Here is a 20,675-nt window from a genome sequence, read left to right as displayed (position 1 = left end):
GAAATATCGTATGGCTTTTAGTGCCGGGATATCCCAGGACGGGTTCGGCTCGCCAGGTGCAGGTCTTTCTATTTGACTCCCGTAGGCGACCTGCGCGTCGTGATGAGGATGAAATGATGATGAAGACAACACATACACCCAGCCCCCGTGCCATATGAATTAACCAATTAAGGTTAAAATCCCCGACCCGGCCAGGAATCGAACCCGGGACCCTCTGAACTGAAGGCCAGTACGCTGACCGTTCAGCCAACGAGTCGGACAATTCACAATAAATACTGGCAAGTTACCTCGGAATCTCCACTGATACAGGACTGGAAGGATACCATATCGCCATGTGGTGTCATTGGCCTTTATAAAAGTCAGCTACCAAATGTTGTTTGCGGAGAAACGCATCCTAGATAGAGCCCTCCAGGTGTACCAAATGGTCAGTGGTCGAGCGAGCAGCTCGAAAACCACACTGGTACTCGGACAAGAGTCCTTGTTTCTCTAGACACCAAACAAGTTGGCGATTTACCATCCTCTCAAATAGCTTACACAGGCAGTTTGTAAGCCAAATCGGTCTGAAACTTCCTGCATACTTGGGATCTTTGTCAGGCTTGAGGACAGGAATGACTATGCCCTTTCACCACTGAGACGGAAAATCACCCTCTATCCAGATTCGGTTAAACACACAAAGGAAATATAGTAGACTATCCTCACTAAGGTGTTTCAACATCTGGTTATGGATATTGTCTGGTCCAGGAGACGTGTCCTTCCAAAGCACTAAGGTGCTGCGGAGTTCCCACTCTGTAAAGGGCACGTTGTAGTCCTCTGGATCTTGAGTGGCAAAACTAAGGTGAGGACGTTCTGTCTCTGGCTTCAGAGCGAGGAAATCATGATGGTAATTCCTGGACCCAGAGACATCCGCAAAATTACTAGCTAGATCGTTAGCAATTGAGAGGGGTTCAGTGATGACACTGCCAGCAATGGAAATTCCCAGTACAGAAGATGATCCTTGGATACCCAAAATACGTTGAAGTTTAGTCCACACTTGAGATGATGGAGTATGCAACGTCATAGATGACACATATCTCCCACAAAGCTTTCTTACTTTGGCAAATAAGAACTCGCACCTTAGCGTGGAGTTTTTTAAATGTTACCAAATTGACCACAGTAGGCTGCCTACGACAACGTTTATGTGCACGACGCCGTTCTTTGATAGCTGCTGCAATTTCGGCGTTCCACCAAGGAACGAGTTTTTGACGAGGAGTCCTGAAAAGGAAGGAATAGACTCCTCAGCAGCAGCACGAATAACTTGGGTGATGAAAGTTATTTCCTCGTCGACGGCCACCTGGTATCATCATTAAAGACAGTTAGTGATGTGTACTTTGGCCAATCAGCATGTTTAAGAATCCATCGAGGAAGAACCTTGAAGGATTTTTGTTTCAACAAAGTAAGAATGATGGGAAAATGGTCACTGTCACAGAGATCATCGTGTGTATTCCACCGAAACAGTGGAACCAACGTTCGGCTGCATAGACTTACGTCTATGCGAGAATATGTGCCGTAACGTACACAAAATTGAAATGGTCCCCCTGTGTTCAAAATACATAAATCCAGCTCTGTTACTAATGTTTCTAGCTCTCTTCCCCGAGGGGCAAGGCATCTCAGAGCCCCATATGGGGTGATTGGCATTAAATTCGCCCAACAAGAGGAAGGGAGGTGGAAGCTGATCTATAAGATCAGTGACATCATTTATGTTAAGAGACTGGCCTGGTAGAAATAAACGTTACACACTGTTGCTTTGACAGGCAGCAGTACTGCACCGCAACTGCTTCCAGTGGGGTCCTTAGAGGAACCTCTTCCTATAGGTATCAGAACAAACAAAAATACCCATGACACCAGACACTCAGTGAGCATAATATCGTTCTGTCGAGTATAGTCGGAAATTTCTCAAGACCATATGATGACCTGGTCTGAAGTTCGTCTCCTGAATACAGACTATACTTGCCGCATACACACTAAATAGCTGACGTAGCTCAGCAAGATGCCTGTCCTAACCGTTACAATTCCACTGTAACAATGCCATAGTGTGGACTATAAAGGGAGTGTTAGGTTATGAGTGACAAGATGCTCGTGAACCTAAACACTATCAACATCTGCATCCGTAGATGTAGATGACAGCGTGACGTCCATCCTGTCATCGACAGAAGGCGGGGATGACGCCGAGAAATTTGACGCTTTTTGAGGGCAGGAAGTTCCCCTACGCGGGGAGGGGGCAAATTTGGAGCAGGAGTACCTGCTGGCGCAGACTCATAACCTCCAGATGGAGTGTATGATTTCCCTTTCACAGGGGAAGTGCGGGAGCGCCTGGGATGGGCGCTCTTCTTCGCCGCCTTCTTTTCTAGTTTAGACGGGCTGGTCGATGATTTCCCAGCCCTGGTCGATGATGCCACCTCCGCCGGCTGGGGCACGGCTTTCGCCAACCTCTTAGGGGGAGGAGACTTAGCCTTCGCCCCCTTGCTGTGCCAGCTTAGAACTGCCAGCCGGCACAGACTTCTGGTTGGTCGAAGGTGGGGTGGTCCCCCCCTCCTTCGAGGCTTTACTCTTTGTGGCCTTGGGCGCAGTGATCATCATGAGTAACGATGACGTGAAAGACGAACCTGGGAGACTCTGAGCTATCATGCTGTAGTCGAGTGTACGGGCAGGTGTATTCATGGAATTAAACTTACGGTGCACTTCCTGGTAGGAAAGACCATCCAGGGTCTTGATCTCCTGGATCTTCATCTCACTCAGATATGTCGGACAGTTCCGATCCTGAGGGGAATGACGACCAGAGCAGTTGTACGGCATTGTGCACTCCTCCGCGCCGTGAGCTACTCGTCCACATGTACCACACAGACTGATTCGAACAATGAGATACCATATGTATGAATCTCTGGCATTGATAGCATCACATAGGAGGCGGGATATACGGCCTCACATCGCAATGATAAGTTGTTACCTTGACTTTCTCTGGTAACAATGACAACTTGAGACAATGAAGGCACCAGTGGCAACGTCTTCACCGCTGACCTTGTGCGTAATGCACCAGACATTTGTCACGCCACGGTTCTTCATGTCTTCCATCAACTCGTTGTCGCTGTTCAAAATAAAGTTGCAGTGAAAGATGACTCCGCGAACCAGATTCAAGGATTTGTGCTCCTCCACTTTGACAGGGATTTCGCCAAAGCGGTCGCATTAAGCAACTGATTGGCTTGCAGTGCTGTGCTGGTCTTCAAAAGTAAACTATCGTTCTTGAGATCTTCAAGTTTGCCGTAGATGCCTTAACTGTGTCTACTACAAAGGATCGATTTTACCAGCTTAAAATCATGCCCATCGGTTCTAGTAGCAACCAGACACCTAGGGAAGCTGGATCCCATTCTTTCATGCTGCACATGTTCCCAGGGAGTTGAAGCTCTCAGGGAAGCAAAAGTTAAAGACTTCGGTGGGGGACCACCTTGGGATGGGCAACTTCGTTTTGAAGCCATGCCCGAAACCATCCTCCCCGAATGCCACCCACTCCGATCAGGGGTCTCTGTAGCCGAACCAAGCTGCCAAGGCAATACCCAGTTGGTCATAGCCGGTATTGCCCAGAGTCCGATGTTGGACGATGCCTAATACGGGATGACTGAGGCAATGAGCACTAGGACTCCCTTCCTCCAGTCATCTGCAATAGCATGTACCCCATAGCGTGTACAGAGCACTAAATATAGAGAAAAAAATAAATAATTAATAATAATATGTCCTTCTGGCATCCGGCTGGGCGGGGACCTGATTTGTCAGGCGGATACTACTGCAAGGGTACATGGCACTCCCACCCGCCACTTCCTGGGTGGTTACCGACGCGGGCTTTTGGGCTTAACCGCACACGTAAGAGGTCCATCTCTGAGCAGCACGCACATCAAAAATTTTGAAATGGTCTAAAACTAACCCCCCCCTAAAAAAAAGAAATAAAGAGGGCACCATGGCCACATGACCCTTTTAGTCGCCTTCTATGACAGGCAGGGATTACCTGTGAATGTATTCTGCCCCTCCCATCCACAGAAGGTCCAACACATTCTACCAAACAGCAATCCATGTCCGCAACTAGGTCGCCCCTTTTAGTCGCCTCTTACGACAGGCTGGGGATACCGCGGGTGTATTCTACACATGTGTCCCCCACTCGCAGGGGGTTATCATCAAAGAAACTTTGAAATTCCCAATACTTAATGCAGGTGATAACCTCAAGGTTCTGTCGTTAAAAAAAACAGCTATCACCGTCATCACACCTATTCACAGACCTTCACATTTAGTTTACAGATGTACATTTAGGCATGATGATAATTATTGTTTTACAGGGCCTAACATCTAGGTTATCAGCTACTATCATGCATGAACGCACATAGAACAACCTAACATCTAGGTTATCAGCCACTATTAGATATGAATAAATACACACACACACCCATTGTTATTCCCCTCCCCAAATACTTATATCTTATATTAAATAAATGATATTGTTGTTATTTCATTTGAGTGGCTTGGAACATATTGGCCATTATCCCCTTATACTTAGGTGTTTGTTGAATTTGTCTGATAACCTAGTGTGTGTACCTAGTTTTTAAGGTGTAGGATTCAGGTAAATGACGTACCATCCCAGCATTTTCTTGGAAGGAGTATTGGAAAACACAGGGAAAATCACTACTCTAAGGATGGTCAGTTAGCACCGGGATTCAAACTTTCTATCTCCGGACATCCGGCTCAGCCGCATACTCATGGTGTGTGACTTACGGCTGTGCTGCGAGGTCCAGAAATCAATTTAAGCTACCAGGAAAAACGAGTATGTCAAAAAAGTTCAAGTAAGATAAGTCCACGATGTAGTTATGTCAGAACTAAACTATATGTATCTAGGCCTAATATTTAATTTGGTCCCAACAATACAAATAAACATGTTAATATATATCTATGGGAGAAGAGTACAAGTCATTTTCTGACTTATATTTGTTTTCCCTGGCAGCCTAGATACTGTATGAAATCAAGACTGTCTTTTCAGTTACAGATTTTAATCCTTACCTGTTAAAAGATATCCTACTCCCCTTTGATAGGCCTGGACATTTCTGGAAATAGGTTCCTAAATGTAAATTTTATAGAGCAAAGGTACTCTGACTAATGGTGTAAAAGAAACTGGGAGATCAGTCTCCTTGATTATTGATTGAATGGAGTAGCAGTGCTCAAGTAACATTTGTAAACTGGGAGCTTTAAGCTCACATTGTTAATTGGCAATTTGTTGATTATTCTGATTTTTTCAACATTGTACCTAAGCTAACGAGCTAGTTCTGTACCTGAATTGTTGCTTTCTTAGCAAAGTGTAAAATTTAAAATCTTAAAAGAAAAAAAAACAGCAAAGAAATATAGCTCTCATTTTTTTAAGTTTTAAATTAATCTTCTAATTGTCTTATATCGACCCATTCATGCCTGCACCTTCTTTCACCTCTGTGATCCACAAAAACACAGTAAAAAATTTCTATTAAAAACATGGATATTCAGTCTGTAGTTTGCCTGACACAAATGAGTGCCTGAGTAAGAGCAAAGTTTTGAGATACGTAAGGTTTTATTAGATTATGCAAAACACACCACAAAATTGAAAATTAAATACCAATTTACAGTCTTTATATTAATTACGTATCAGTGTAACTTAGAAAATTAAGAGTAGAATAACATTTTAAGTTTAATCGTTGATAAAACGATATTACTTTACAAAGGTAAAAAATTGAGTGTATCCTCCTAATTCAATACATATAATTCCATCATTAGATGGAGTAATCAAATTCAAACATGTTTCAGCTCATTTGAGCCATCTTCAGCGAAAAAAGGGAGGGGTTGAAATAATTTACATAATACAAGCTAAACAATGCCAAAAAAATCTAATGAAGGAACAAATGAAACAAAATTAGCACAATATACAATATTTACATCATCATGTGGAGCTTGCTGCGATAAAATTAAGTGAAAACAGGGTTTAATACAAAAAATTGAAACTTAAAACTGTGTTAACCTAAGAAGAAAAGAAAATGAAAACAAATGATACAGATGGAAATTAACAATAAGTGCACATAATGAGGTTGCGGACCTCTTAGTTTACAAAATATTGGTTTTATAACAATGCAAAACAGGATGAAATCACTGTGTCGAAAATTCAGGCCGAAGGTCTGTCTTTGTAGAAACAACATCACATCAAATGGCTAGGAGGGGAGCGGGAGCGAAAAAGTTTGAGAAACCAAGCCTGACATAACGTGCAGGTGAAATGCCTGTAACAAGGAAAAACACCAATGGAATTTAAAACTTTAGAACAGCAGCATTCTCAATATCTTCTCAATCTAGCGGTCCCATTCTTGATTATCGTTTCACAATGTTGGCTGGTTGGTTTGCCTTATTATAAAAGGTTGGAAGGGCCATGACATAAAATTGAGAAGCTGTGTTAGAGGAGATGACAGATGCATGGTAAACTGTAAGTGACCTAGTGGAAACTGTCAATGAAGTTCCAATCTGTAATGGAAAAAAATGAGGTTGTGTGAGATATTACTAACATGTATGCAAATGTTCCCATTAACAGCACCGTACAATTGATCAAGAACAATCTTTCCAAATTCAGCAATTTAAGTATAGGCAAAATAGATGAATTTATTTGAATTCTGAAGTTTACATTGAACAACAATTTCTTCACTTTCAATAATGTAATTTACCAACAGATAGGTCTTCCCATGGGATCACCAGCTTCAAGAATCCTTGCGGATATCTACATCGATCATTTAGAGCATTCTCATATCATTGGTACGATTAATGGCATTCAACACTGGACACGCATTGTAGATGACACGTTTGTTATTTTAGACTCCCGCGTTACTAACAGCAATACACTACAGTGGAACCTCGGATTGCGAGTAACTTGGTCTACGAGTGTTTTGCAAGACGAGTAAATATTTTAAATAAATTGTAACTTGATAAGCGAGTGAGGTTTCGCAATACGAGCGTCACGTGTACGTACGTTTCCACCTCCCCTGTGCCTTTGTTTTCCCCTCCCCCTGCCACTCTTTCCTGGGAAAGTATGTGTAATCATTTCCTGCGCTGGACTTCAGTTGACGTGCCTCGCTCGCATAGTCAATACCGTACGAGTGTACATGTTTTGTTTCTGTCATCTGTGATATAACGGTTCTGCAACGATGGGCCCTGTGAACGAAAAGAAGGCTAAAAAGGAATTCGGTCGGAAGAAGGATATGATTACAGTGGATGAATCTGTTCAATGGCAATGCAATGTCACATTTTCGTGAAATTCTCAAAAAGAGGCAAAAGCAACAGTCATCGGACAGGTTCCTCGTTAAAGTTACACGGAAAGAAAATACTTCCAATGAACCAACCGATAGCAGTGATTCCATTAGTGAAATTCGTGCTACACAGTAACTCTTCTCATGTCATCTCTTGTCTCCCTCACACCAATAATGATTCTATTGTAAGGTAAAGTGCCGTTTAATTGTTTTACGTTATATTTTATTTTAGAAATGTTATGCAAATAAATGTTTTTGTGTTGTGGACGAATCATCCGAGTTTCAATAGTTTCTTATGGGAAAATTTGCTTTGATATACGAGCGATTTGGATTACGAGCATGTTGCCGGAACAAATTATGCTCGCAATCCAAGGTTCCACTGTACTTGTATTTCTCAACTCCACTGACCCACATATAAACTTCACCACAGTCAGAAAACAATAATGCCCTTAATTACCTGGACTTCACCATTACGCGCAACAGCAACAACACTTTATCCTTCACATTATACAGGAAACCCACCCACACCATCAATACCATCCATCAAACCTCTGTGCACCCAGACATACATAAAAAAAGCAGCTTACAATAGCATGGTCCTCAGAGCATTAACTGTTCCTTTATCTCGCAAGAATTACAAAAAAGAAATTAATACTATTTACAATATTGCAGAACACAATGGTTTCAGTAGAACCTTTGTCAGCAGAATCATCAATAGATATATGAGCAGGCCCAAGACTACCCTACAAAAAGATTCCGCTCCTAAAGAAAGTTTTTCACATTCACTTTCAATAATAGTAGCATTTATCAAATTTCTAATATTTAAAAACATCAAAATAGCATACAGAACCTCCCACACCAACTCCACACACTGTCAACAATAACAACATTAATAATAAATATTTGAACTCCAGAGTTTACAAATTAGAATGCCAATCCTGTAATTCCAGATATATTGCTCAAACAGGCCGCAATTTTGTCATAAGATACGCCAAACATCGCAACGCTCTCAAATATAATCATTTTTCAACCATGAGTGAACATCATAAAGCTTCCAGCCACGAATACATTTCAATAGATAAAGATCTTAAGATCTTGCATTATGAACAAAAAGGCATCTTGTTCAACGTTCTCGAGAGCATCCACATCGATTTAGATCAGCTTATGAACCCCTCTCACAATTTAAATGAAGTCAACGAAAAAAATAACATTCTAGTTGAAACATTCATTCCATATATTTGTCAGAACTTCCATAATATAAACAAACCCTGCCTCCATCTCTCCGACTCACCACCACTCCCCCCCTCCCCACCAGGCCTTTTTCCATAGGTATTTTAGGTAAAGGTAAAGCCTGCTATAAGTCGTACATGATAACTAAGTATTCATAAGTGGGATCTTTAAGAGTCTTTTCTGGCATCAGAGTTTTGTAACCTTGTTCTGCTTTTATTTGATGAAGCGTAACTGCACAAGGCACATCATCCTCATCTGTAGCCCTCCACTCATAGCATAATGCGCAGGTGTCACTTAAAGGTGCCTGAAATCCAATGGTAAAGTTTTAATTAAAAACACGTATTTCTCACAGGAAACGGGAGGGCCTACATCACTCTGTTCCTAGTGTTCTTTGAGATACAGTCTGTGCATTTCAGAATCTGATGCCCACCAACTTTATGTAGCTCTTGTATGGGTTTTCCTTTCTACTATAGTGGCTATTGTACCTAGGAAACATGTTACCATGTTTATACACAAAATTAAATTGACAGTCAGTTATTTTTTTCCCAACATTTCTCATGTTCTCTCTTGTTCTGACATGGTATTGATGGGACGGAAGGTGACCCAGAAAATGAAGTATAGTACAAGTCCGTTATAGCAAGAATTCATAACACCGAAAAATTTACTAGCCATAGCGGGTTGTCATTACATACCTCTTTTTATTAAAGCCTGGGAAAACCTATACACATTAAAATCGATATGAAACGGCAATAATTTTGTTCAAAACTTGCATTTTTGCACATGATATCCATACTACAGCTCACTTGTTTGTTAGTTTTCAAAATCCGATTCTACGTGAAAGTGTATGTTTAATTTCATTCTGAAAAAGTATCACTCCAGAGACTTCTGGGGGAAACATTTCAGTTTTCTTCTTCAAACGGTGTCACCTAACCTAACCGTACATGTATTATGAAAACATATTTCAAGCGCATATAGAGAAATGATAACCTCCTCACAAAAAATTAACATGGGAATAGTCTTTCCGAAATTTAACTAGACGCTAGAAATCAGTGATGTACTCTGCCATATCTTCAGGTGTATCACATTCTTACTTAATTTCAGTATATAATATTAACAATGAGCGATTGTTTACTTCAGTCTTTATAATTAAAGAGTTAACACCTGCTATCTGTCATGTTATTTATGCATTTTTTACGAAAACTTGTTATCCTCTTTCATTTTGAATTTTCTTTAGAGAGCAGCAGTCGACGGGTATTACCAACAGACTCCGACATCGCCTTCAAATGTCGACGAGAGAGCTCGGAAGTGTACATAGAGAGGAAACGATACCGAAGGTCGCATTTTGTGGCAAACGTTTCAGTTTTCTTATTAAAATGGCATCACCTAACCTAATCATATATGTATCATGAAAACATATTCAAGTGCATTATAGAGAAATGATAACCTTCTCGCTATAAATTTACATGGGAATACCTCACCAAAATGTAACCAGACGCGAGAAAATATAATCGAACCTCTTAAATCAACGACGCACTCTGCCATATCTTGAGGTGTATCGCATTCGTACTTAATTTCAGTATTGAAATTATGCGATCATTTTACTTCAGCCTTTATTTTTTAACAAGTTGACAACTGCTATCTAGCACATTATTTACATATTTATTATGAAAACATGTTCTACTGTTTCACATCTAATTTTCTTTACGGAACGGCAGTTCACTGGTATTACTAATCGTCTCCGACATCGCATTTGCATGTCGAAGAGAGTGTTTGCAAGTGCACATAGCAAGAAAACGTCACCAAAGTTCAAATTTTATGGCAAACGCTTCAGTTTTTTTATTGAAACAGCGTCACCTAACTTAACCATGAAAACATACATCAAGCACCAGTTGAAAAGTCATAACCTTCTCATTATAAATTACATAGAAATATCCTTACCAAAATTTAACCAGATGCAAGAAAATATGATCGAACCTCTGAAATCAATGATGCACTCTGCCATATCTTGAGGTGTATCACATTTGTACTTAATTTCAGTATTAAAATTATGTGATTGTTTACTTTAGCCTTTATTTCTAATTATTTAACAACTGCTATCGACCACGTTATTTACATATCTGTTACGAAAACATATTCTCTTCTTCCATTTCTAATTTGCTTTACGGAACAGTAGTTGACGGGTGTTACTAATCGACTCTGACATCGCCTTCGAATGTCGATGAGAGAGCTCACTAGTGGACATAGCGAGGAAACGATACCGAATATGATCGATCGCATGCTTTATAATCGCTGGGGTGCATAAATATTGGTAACGGAAAAATCGCGCAAGCTTCATCGCTCGCAACAACGGACGCGTCAGTGATAGCGCTCTTGTTGTAACCAAAGGATAATGCACAGTTTAATATAGGAATTTTGAAGGGACAGACAAAAACTGTCGTAATAGTGGGGTTCTTGTTATATGCCCTACCAGCTATAGCGGATTTCTATTGTACTTCCATTCAGACTTGCATCACTATCACTAAAAACATCATCAATGCTTCCAAATGATTGTTCTTCTTTCATCCCACGTTTAGCAACTGAAACACACTTTCTAATTTCAGAAAAAAATGTCACAAAAAGCTTTAAAACACACTCTAACATCTTCACCGCTTTCAATATTTAGGTAATAGTAGTATGTCACCTTTCTCTTAGGCTCACTTTTCTTTTTTGCATAGGCTCTCTTACATGACTTCTGTTTAATCAGTCCTAACAAAAGGCATTTTGTAAGTTATAATTTGCAAGTTTGTAAAATCCTACAAAACAGTTTTTCTTTTTCAATATCAGATAGTTTGTAATACTCACACCACTTAACATTATCCTCTTCATTCTTCACTGCGCACTTAGATCCTTCAGCCATTCTATTAGCTGGCACAAGTTTCTTAGTTTTATTACTTACATAAGCTTCACCGCTATTCCTCAATCTCTTAGCTACGGACCTCTTCCAGGTGTCTTTGTTTTGTTTACTTTTCTTATATTTACTCACATTAAAACCATCATTTGTGCCACCACAAGACATTTTACTCACACTAACACTACTATTTTTACCATCACAAGACATTTTCTGGTTAGAAAAGTAATTATATGTCACTCTCGCCCCTCCACTCCAGTTGACTGAGACATGTGGGTTAGCCCCTTCTCTTACTAACTCTACAGCTGATTCCCAAGATCCTCAGATTTCTGTGTGTATTTGGAAAGACAATGAACTATCCCATAACCACAAGTATTGCACAGGATTGCTAAGAGATACCAGCACTATGCAAAAACTTGATAAAACAAATTTCTGAATTTTTATGGGTTAGCCTTCTCTTACTCAAGCACTCAAATATGTTTTAAAATCAAGGGATACACCACACTGCATTTACGAGACATGCTTGTGCATACTGCAGAATACTAGTTGGGTGACTGGGATCACAAGGAAACAGTGAACGTCATCTGCCAGCAAGACCAATACCCTCTCTCAGCCAACAGAATCACAAGTTGAAGTATTATTTATATTTTAAAAAGTAAGTGTCCTATTTATGAATTAATTACATGTCTGAAGTCATAATAATACACACTTTTCTGCTGGTCAGAAATTACTATAATCCAATAAGAAAATTTGGTGTCAATTCTCCATTGTTAAAAAAATCCAAAGAAGAACATTAGCACAATGTTTCATAAGACCCTTAATTCCATTTTAAAAAAATGAAAACAAAATATTGATATCTTGAATAGATTAGAAGTTATTTCAGATTACATCTTAGGTGAGTAACCATATATAATAGGGGATGGTTGCCTATTGTACTTCCCCTTAATATAAAAACAACATTTGTTTTACGTCCCACCCACTACATTTGTATGGTTTTCGGAAATGCCGAGATAATAACATTTTGTCTAGCAGGAGTTCTTTTAGGTGCCAGTAAATCTACCGACACGAAGCTGACAAATTCGAGCACCTTCAAATACCACCGGACTGAGCCAGGATTGAACCTGCCAAGTTGGGCTCAGAAGGCCAGCGCTCCACCATCTGAGCTACTCAGACCAGCATTTCTCCTTAAAACAATAATCACAACCACCACCACTACCATTATTACATAATACAGCTACATCCTTACATGAAATTATAAGCATGTTGATGGAGTTGAACACAGGTATCAACCTTACAGACGTTGACTGTTAGATTGTTTAACTTGGCATTCTCCAAGATTCTGTCACAAGCCTTTGAACTATGAGTAACAATATCCACTTTGATACCATCACCAATGTACTTCTGCCACAATAGTCCACAGATGCCTGTTGTTCCAATCCCGTCAAGACACTGGATGGGGTTCATCGCCGATGTGCCCATCTTCTTATATGCAGCAAGTGCTGTCGTCACAATGGCTCTATAAAGGGCAGAAACAGTATTTACTAACTTGAAGTTATCAGTAGAGTTAACAAAAACAATGTCCAGAATAATTACATTGCATTTTATAAATCGCATTAAAACAATTTGTTATGACCTCAGCTAACTCTCTTATGTTCAGTTTATATTCTTTCAATTGTTTCATATTGAACATGATATATTTACAATGGACAATAAATGGCACTCAAAAAAATTAGAAGTTATGAGCTATGGGACCCATGGTTGCCAACCCACGCTCCCAAGATGAAAGCTCCTGAGTCCCCTTTTAGTCGCAATTAGGAAGATTTTTCAGAAGGTAATTTTGAAACTATTCTTCAAAAATTGCAGCGTACATATATTTCAAAACACATGTCATGCTAAAAGAGGAAACCTTCAAAATCACAAACCCTATAAAACATATAAGACAGACATACAATATTCCATAAAACACTGATATGTCTCTCGGTGAAGAAGCAATTTTTTTGCACTGTTAAAACAGTTAATAGAAAGTATAAGGTTTTCGGTGTGTCAAAGAAATTTCAGGAAATAAAAGATTTGTTCTGAGAAACTATGGCGGTGGTTTCCATTACAACATTTTAAAGAAATCTCTGTTACTCGTATTGCTTTAGCGACAGAAAGTGGAATGTCTTTGTTAAAATTTTGAACAAAGCTTTATTAGATATTATCTCTATTATTTGTTGCTTCAGAAACAAAATGAACTGCTTACTCCAAATTTACATTTTGTAACCATTTTTAGTAAGTAAGAATGTGCCCCCCCTCCTCTTTTCCCTACTGCTTTTTTCCACTATCTGGTGGGGTTGCAAGTGTGATCTGAGTTGCACACGTGGATCTGGTCCAGTTTTATGGCCAGATGCCCTTCCTAGCACAAACTCTACGTGGAAGGATTATATTAATTATTGTGTGTTCTGTGGTGGTTGGTAGCATGATGTGTGAATGAAGTGAACCACGACTAACACAAACACCTAGTCCCCTAGCCAGATGAATAAATCAAATGTGGTTAAAATTCCCAACCTGGCTGGGAATTAAAACCGGTACCCTCTGAACCGCAGGCCTCAATGGTGAACATTCAACCACGGAGCTGGACAATGGTGCACCATAATTGAACATAATATAATGTTTGTGGTCCATCTGCTTCTGTACATCTAGAGATAACTACATATATTTTAAAATCCACTTCATGCTAAATAAAGAGGAAACCTTCAAAATCACAAACCCTATACAACACATAAGACAGACATACAATATTCCATGAAACACTGACATGTCTCTCGGTGAAGAAGCAATTTTTTGCACTGTTAATACAGCTAATAGAATAAGTAAGTAAACTCGTGTCCTCATCCTGAGGTGATGCAGCTCTTTCCAGGCACACCCCCATTGGAGGTGAGCTGTGTGCACTATTTCAATCACATACCAGCCCTCTTGCCATTCTTAAATTTCTGGCAGTACCGGGAAACGAACCCAGGTCCCCGAGGACGGCAGCTAATCACACTAACCGTTACGCTACAGAGGCGGACAGTTAATAGAATGTATAAGGTTTTCAGTCTGTTGAAACATGACATGTCACACTTAAAACACTATAACGTACCTGTATTGTTGATTGCATCTCTCTTATTAGGAAGATTTTTCAGAAGGTAATTTTGAAACTATTTTTCAAAAATTGCAGCATTCATTTCATCATGGCAGTTGGCCTTATTGTACGTGATGTTTTTTGCAGAGAGAAAGAGGCCATTTGGCACCCAGCCTTCATTTCCACTGGTGTGGAGTATCATTATTTGTTTTCCTCACAATACTGGTGTATTTAGTGTACAGCCACAAGTCCATTGATGTACAATACTCCATAACCTTGAGCTCATAAATAATTTATTCTCTGAAGATATACATACCTCCATGAAACAATTCTAGTTGATTCCACAATTACACGTCTTTTCTTGAGAGTGTGGATGCGAAATCCTAGCTTCCTCACAATACCCCTTAAAGCTGTTTTCTCATACAGGAACTGGGTACTATATTTCAGAGGAATGAGCAGTTCGCAAATAATTGGTGCCTGACCTCTTTTATAAAATCATAAATCACCTGTCTAATTAAATCGCAATGAAAGTTATCTATTCTTCCAAATTTAACTTTCTTATTTCATCCTTTCTTTGACGTCATCGGACCCTTCTGAATTATTTTGCAAACTGTAGGCCTACTTAATTTTACTATTCTTGCAGTCTCAGAAACTGATCGATTACCCAACTTCTTTCTAACTACATAATCATGAACATTAAGTATAAGTGTCTGAGATCATTAGTTGAGGGTTCTTATGAAATTTGAAGATGCAGCGTTGTCATCAGTGTTCAGTAAAATTTCCTCTTCCATAACACTAGCGTTATTTATAACTTCATGCACTGCGCTGTTCATCTGTGGAAGGCTGACAGTCTGCTGTTCTTCCCAAGGTCTCCACATATTCATTACAGGCCTAACTATAACAAAACACACAGTAAAATGTGTAACTACTGTGATAGAATAACTCGGTAACTAATTTCAAATAACTAAGAAATATATGCAAAACCTTCACATGTATTGTAAAACATTTAGATAGTATCATCTCTCATGAGGTATTCAGTTCGAGGGTATGCTGCAAACTAAGCATTCTTTTTCTAAATGGAAATATGACAACTGACCAGACTGTAAGCCACTTAGAAGGATTTGAGGGTTGGGAAGAGACGGGATGGAATGAGATAGCGGCAATATAGCAAAAGGCCAAGCCTTAGACCAGCTTTGCTTTGTTAAGAAGTGAAAAGGACATGGCAGAGGCTAGTATACCTTCTGTACATTTTCATTACAAATTGTTTTCTCTTTCAGCATTCAGCCTGTAAGCCTCTATTTGTATCTAGCTTTGTGACCATGTTTCGTTCTACACTTATCTTTAAATAATTACAAATTAAGCCTACTACCATTGTCTTGGTCTTCTACTTTTGTTACCCTCTATAACTGAGTCCATTATTCCCCCAGGCAACCTACCTTCCTCCATTTGCCTCACATGATTCCACCACCAAAGCTGACTTATGAGCACTGTTTCATCCATTGCATTTATTCATAACTTGGCCTTTACCTTATCATTTCAAGTACCCTTCTGCCATTGATCTCAGCTGTTTGTACCAGCAATCGCTCTTGCTACTTTCATGTCTGTTAATTCTAATTTATGAATAAGATAACATGATCCAACTCAACTTTCACTCCTGTACAGCAAAGTTGGTCAGAAAACAGACCAGTGTAAAGACAGTTTAATCTGGGAGCTGACAGTGCTCATAAGTCAGCTTTGGTGGTGGAATCCTGTGAGGCAAATGGAGAAAGGTAGGTTGTCCGGGAGAATAATGGACTCAGTTATAGAGGGTAAAAGAAGTAGGAGCAAACCAAGGCAATAGTGGTAAGCTTAATTTTTAATGATTTAAAGATAAGTGTAGAGTAAACAAGGCCACAAAGCTAGCTACAAATAGAGGCTTACAGGCTGAATGCTGAAAGACAAAAACAATTTTCACGCACCTTTTGCCTGGTCCCTAGAAATTTTCTATAGAAGTCATGAAATACCCCATTATGTCACGCTTCGCTTCCGGTTTGAGGGAAAATTCTATAGTTAATTTCAAACGAAGTTCAGAAGAAATGAAAAATTTTACTTCCTTGTAATACACATCCTAAATAATCTGAAATGATCTATCTGTTTGACTTTTGTATTCCTGAGATGACATCTGTTCCTCTACGGTTTCTTCCCTACTGACATTACTAGTCTTGGAAATGCTCATTTTCATATCATGTTTCCAGCACAGTCTGCCATAAAACCAAGTCATCAGCACAGGCCAAACTGCTTACTACACTTCAACCCAGCTGATATCCTCCCTACTATTTAATACCTTTCAGTAAATGTAGAACCATGCAAATTACTATGAATAACAATTGTGAGATATTACAGCCTTGTTTAACCCCTGTAATTAATTACCTTGAACCAAGAGCTCATTCCACCATCAAATCTCACCGCAATCCAATTATCAATGTAAATACCTGAGACTGCCTGTAATAACCTCCTCCTATAACAGTGAAATGTCGATAACATGCTCCTGTTTATTATGCTATACTGGGTAATACACACTTTTTGCCTGGTCCCTACACATTTTCTATAGAAATTATGAAATACCCCAGAGTATGTCAAGCTTCACTTCTGGTTTGAGGGAAAAGCCTATAGTTAATTTTAAGTAAAGTTCAGAAGAAATGAAAAATTTTACTTCCTTACTATAAGTGAACCTACAGACCTGAAGAAAACTGGAAACTTCATTTGTCATATTAAGTCCAGAACTGGTTGCAAAATCACTGTTGAAAGAAATTATATTTTGTCTGTAGTTAACCTTATACTGTATTTTGACAATTCAGAACTACTAGTTTTTTATTTCTGCTCACACTGGTTTCAGCATGACAGCCAATTTTTTTTATCATGACGCACAGTATTTTTCCTATTTGTAAGTGTTGTCGGTAATATCTAGAACTCAGGTCTGGGAAGTCCTAGGGCAATAGGTCAAAACTATAATGCTTATCACGTTATAAGCTGCTGTTATGTTCCTAGTGTATAATTATGAACTTATTCCTTCATAACAAATTTTAAGGTAAAAAATTTGTATCACAATGGCTAAAAATGTTATTTTCAAACTTTTTTTGAGAGGAAATGAAAATTATTTTAAACTAACATTTTGTTTAGACATAGTTAAGTACCAGTAGTATATGTAAAACTTGTACTAAGTTTAAGAATTCCATACTTTTTTTCCTACACAGTCACAAACTTTGTCTTTTTCTAAATTCTGCCAAATTCACGACTTAATATCTCCAGTGGGCAGTTGTTTAAAAATGTTAAATTTACACACAATAAAGTATTCAATAGTAGGTATTGTCCGTTGAAATGTTGAATTTGAGATTCAAATGGGTTAAGAGAGACGTCCTTGTAAATTTCATAAAATAATCAATGTGTGTCATATGTATGATGACATACGATAGGTTGTGTGATTGTGATTATTATTATTATTATAGTGTAATGTACATAATATTTAGCTTCTTACTCATGTACATAGATCTCTTTATGCATTGCCTATTTTTTCAGTTTGTATCTTACTTTTTCATTATGACTTTGTCTCTTTCTTAATATCTTTACACTCCAAATTTTATTCCATTTTATTTGTTGAACTCTGCTTTCTTTCTTTCTTCAATGATGTCGAAATCTGTAATTTTTAGCTTATCTTTGATTTTAGAATAGAATAGTACATTTCTTTTATGTATCTATTATCTGTAAATTAATTATGTGGTTAAGTGTAAGAGAGGGCCACAAGCCCTAACTTCGCCACTGCTAAAGTAAATAACTACGTAAATAAATAAATAAATAAATAAATAAATAAATAAATAAATAAATAAATAAATAAATAAATAAATAAATAAATAAATAAATAAATAAATAAATAAATAAATAAATAAATAAATAAATAAATAAATAAATAAATAAATAAAAATAAATAAATAAATAAATAAATAAATAAATAAATAAATAAATAAATAACATGATTTTGCAGTAAAATAGAAAATATGTTTTTTATGGAAATCGATGCAGAGTCCAAAAATGTATTTTTTTGCATCATGTCTAGTTTTAACGCAATTCTGTTTTGTACTATCTGCATTCGCAAGATGTAACAATGAGATATGTTCTCATGCAACTCAGTTTGGAATAAAGGTATATTATGCATCAAGGGAGGGAAGCGTCATTATTCTCGTGTGTGAAGATGGCAGATCGAGACATAAGCGATGGCCGAAGTTCTGTTTTCTAGAAATTTAGATAAGAAATATTAAGAGTGCAAGGAAAGTTGGATTGCAGATATGACACAGTAGAGTTGCCGTCTCAGATTACTTGTATGAACAGAACAAGTACATGTTTAGTGTGCCTTTTACATTCATTTGCATCCATGCGCATATGCATTCATGTGAATATAAAAACTGTGTTCCAATCAATCGTTATTCATGAAACTTTTATATTAGTATTTCAAGGCCATTATAACTAGTGTATCAGGGGTGCACAGAAGGCAATGTAAACAAAGTCCTCAAAAGTTCTGTTACAGTTGCAGAATGTATGTGTTCAATTCCAAGGTGTGTCAGATGGAGTCATTTGTGAAGAGCATTTTTCTTACTTCCACTTAAAAGTCAGAGATCAAGACAAATCTTTCGCACCTCATATTGCATGCAATACCTGCGTCAAGGGACTTTGTTAGTGGTATGAGGGCAAACAAAACTAAATGCTGTTTGCCATACCCATGCAATGGCACGAGCAGAACAATCATTATGACAAGTGTTATTTTTTTATCACCAACGCTGTCGGTAAAAGTAAGAAAAATGAAACCAAAATTAAATATCTAAACCCCTTGTCAGCTATTCAGCCCATTCAACAGAGACCTGACTTACCAGTAGCTGTTCCAACTGGTACTTTGAGCGATGGGCACACCAGCAAACAAACCCAATCCGAACTTAATGATTTGACAAGGGTGGTGGTGGAGATTAACAGTTAACTTAACCAAAGAACAGAGTGAATTAATTGGCTCAAGACTACACTAAAACAATATGTTGGCATCTGGGGTTACATTTTCCTGGTACAGAAATCATGACAAAGAATTTTGAAAATAGTATAAACAAAAAGATCAACTTGTATTTTGTACGGATGTTCGAAATCTTCTGCATCAATTGGGAGAGAAATACGATCCTAGCACCTGGTGCCTTTTTATCACTCTTGCAAAAGAAGCCTTAAGTTTGTTTTGCTTCATAACAGCAATGTTCTAGCTTCCATACCTCTTGCACATTCCACAAAGCTGTCCAAAAGATACAGACATTAAAGTTGGTGCTTGAAAGAATTAAATATCACGAGCATAAGCGATAATTTGCAGTAATTTGAAGGTCATTGGACTGCTGCTGGGCCAAAAAAAAAAAAGCTACCTAAAATTTCCCAGTTTCCTATGCAAATGGGATAGCAGGGCACAGAATAAACATTGGGATACCGAACACTGACCTAAAAGGGAACAACTTCAACCATGATCCAAAAATGTCTTGAGTGTAAGTCTTGTTGACTGTGAAAAATTCTACTTCCACCATTGCACATCAAATTGGGAATGAAGAAACAGTATGATAAGGCATTAGACAAAAATCCATGCTTCAAATATTTATGCATGAAGTTTTCCACATTATCAGTCTGGGTCCATGGTTAAATGGTTAGCGTGCTGGTCACAGAGGTCCCGGGTTCGATTCCTGGCAGCATTGGTAATTTTAACCATCACTGGTTAATTCTGCTGGCATGGGGGTTGGGTGTATGTGTTGTATTCATGATCATTTCATCCTCATCATGATGTGCAGGTCGCCTACGGACGTCAAATAGAGAGACCTGCACCTGGCGAGTTGAACATGTCCTCTGACACTTCTGACATTAAAAGCCATACGCCATTTCATTTCATTTCCACATTATCAGATGCAAAAATTAAAGGAGTTTTTGATGGACCACAGATTTGTAAACTGATGGACAAAAATTTCACAGAAACGATGACCAAAAACGAGGGAGATAAACGGAATGCATTCAAAGAAGTAGTGACAAAATTCCTCGGCAACATCACGGTCCCTCTATACAAAGAAACTGTAAGAAACATGTTGGACAA

At 38.4% G+C, this 20,675-nt stretch overlaps 1 protein-coding gene across 4 annotated transcripts in view; it reads right to left on the bottom strand.

Annotated features, from left to right (window-relative positions):
* The window catches only part of LOC136858051 (TRMT1-like protein), a 131,381-nt gene that overhangs the window by 87,929 nt on the left and 22,777 nt on the right, over positions 1–20,675 (bottom strand). For all 4 annotated transcript variants that reach the window (XM_067137289.2, XM_067137290.2, XM_067137291.2 and 1 more), the window contains exon 2: positions 12,686–12,955. In XM_067137289.2, coding sequence (XP_066993390.1) covers positions 12,686–12,955 — 270 coding nt within the window. The remainder of the gene's footprint in view (positions 1–12,685; positions 12,956–20,675) is intronic.

This window comes from Anabrus simplex, chromosome 1 (genome assembly GCF_040414725.1).
Source record: "Anabrus simplex isolate iqAnaSimp1 chromosome 1, ASM4041472v1, whole genome shotgun sequence".
NCBI lineage: Eukaryota > Metazoa > Arthropoda > Insecta > Orthoptera > Tettigoniidae > Anabrus > Anabrus simplex.
This window is presented reverse-complemented; position numbering and strand designations above follow the sequence as displayed.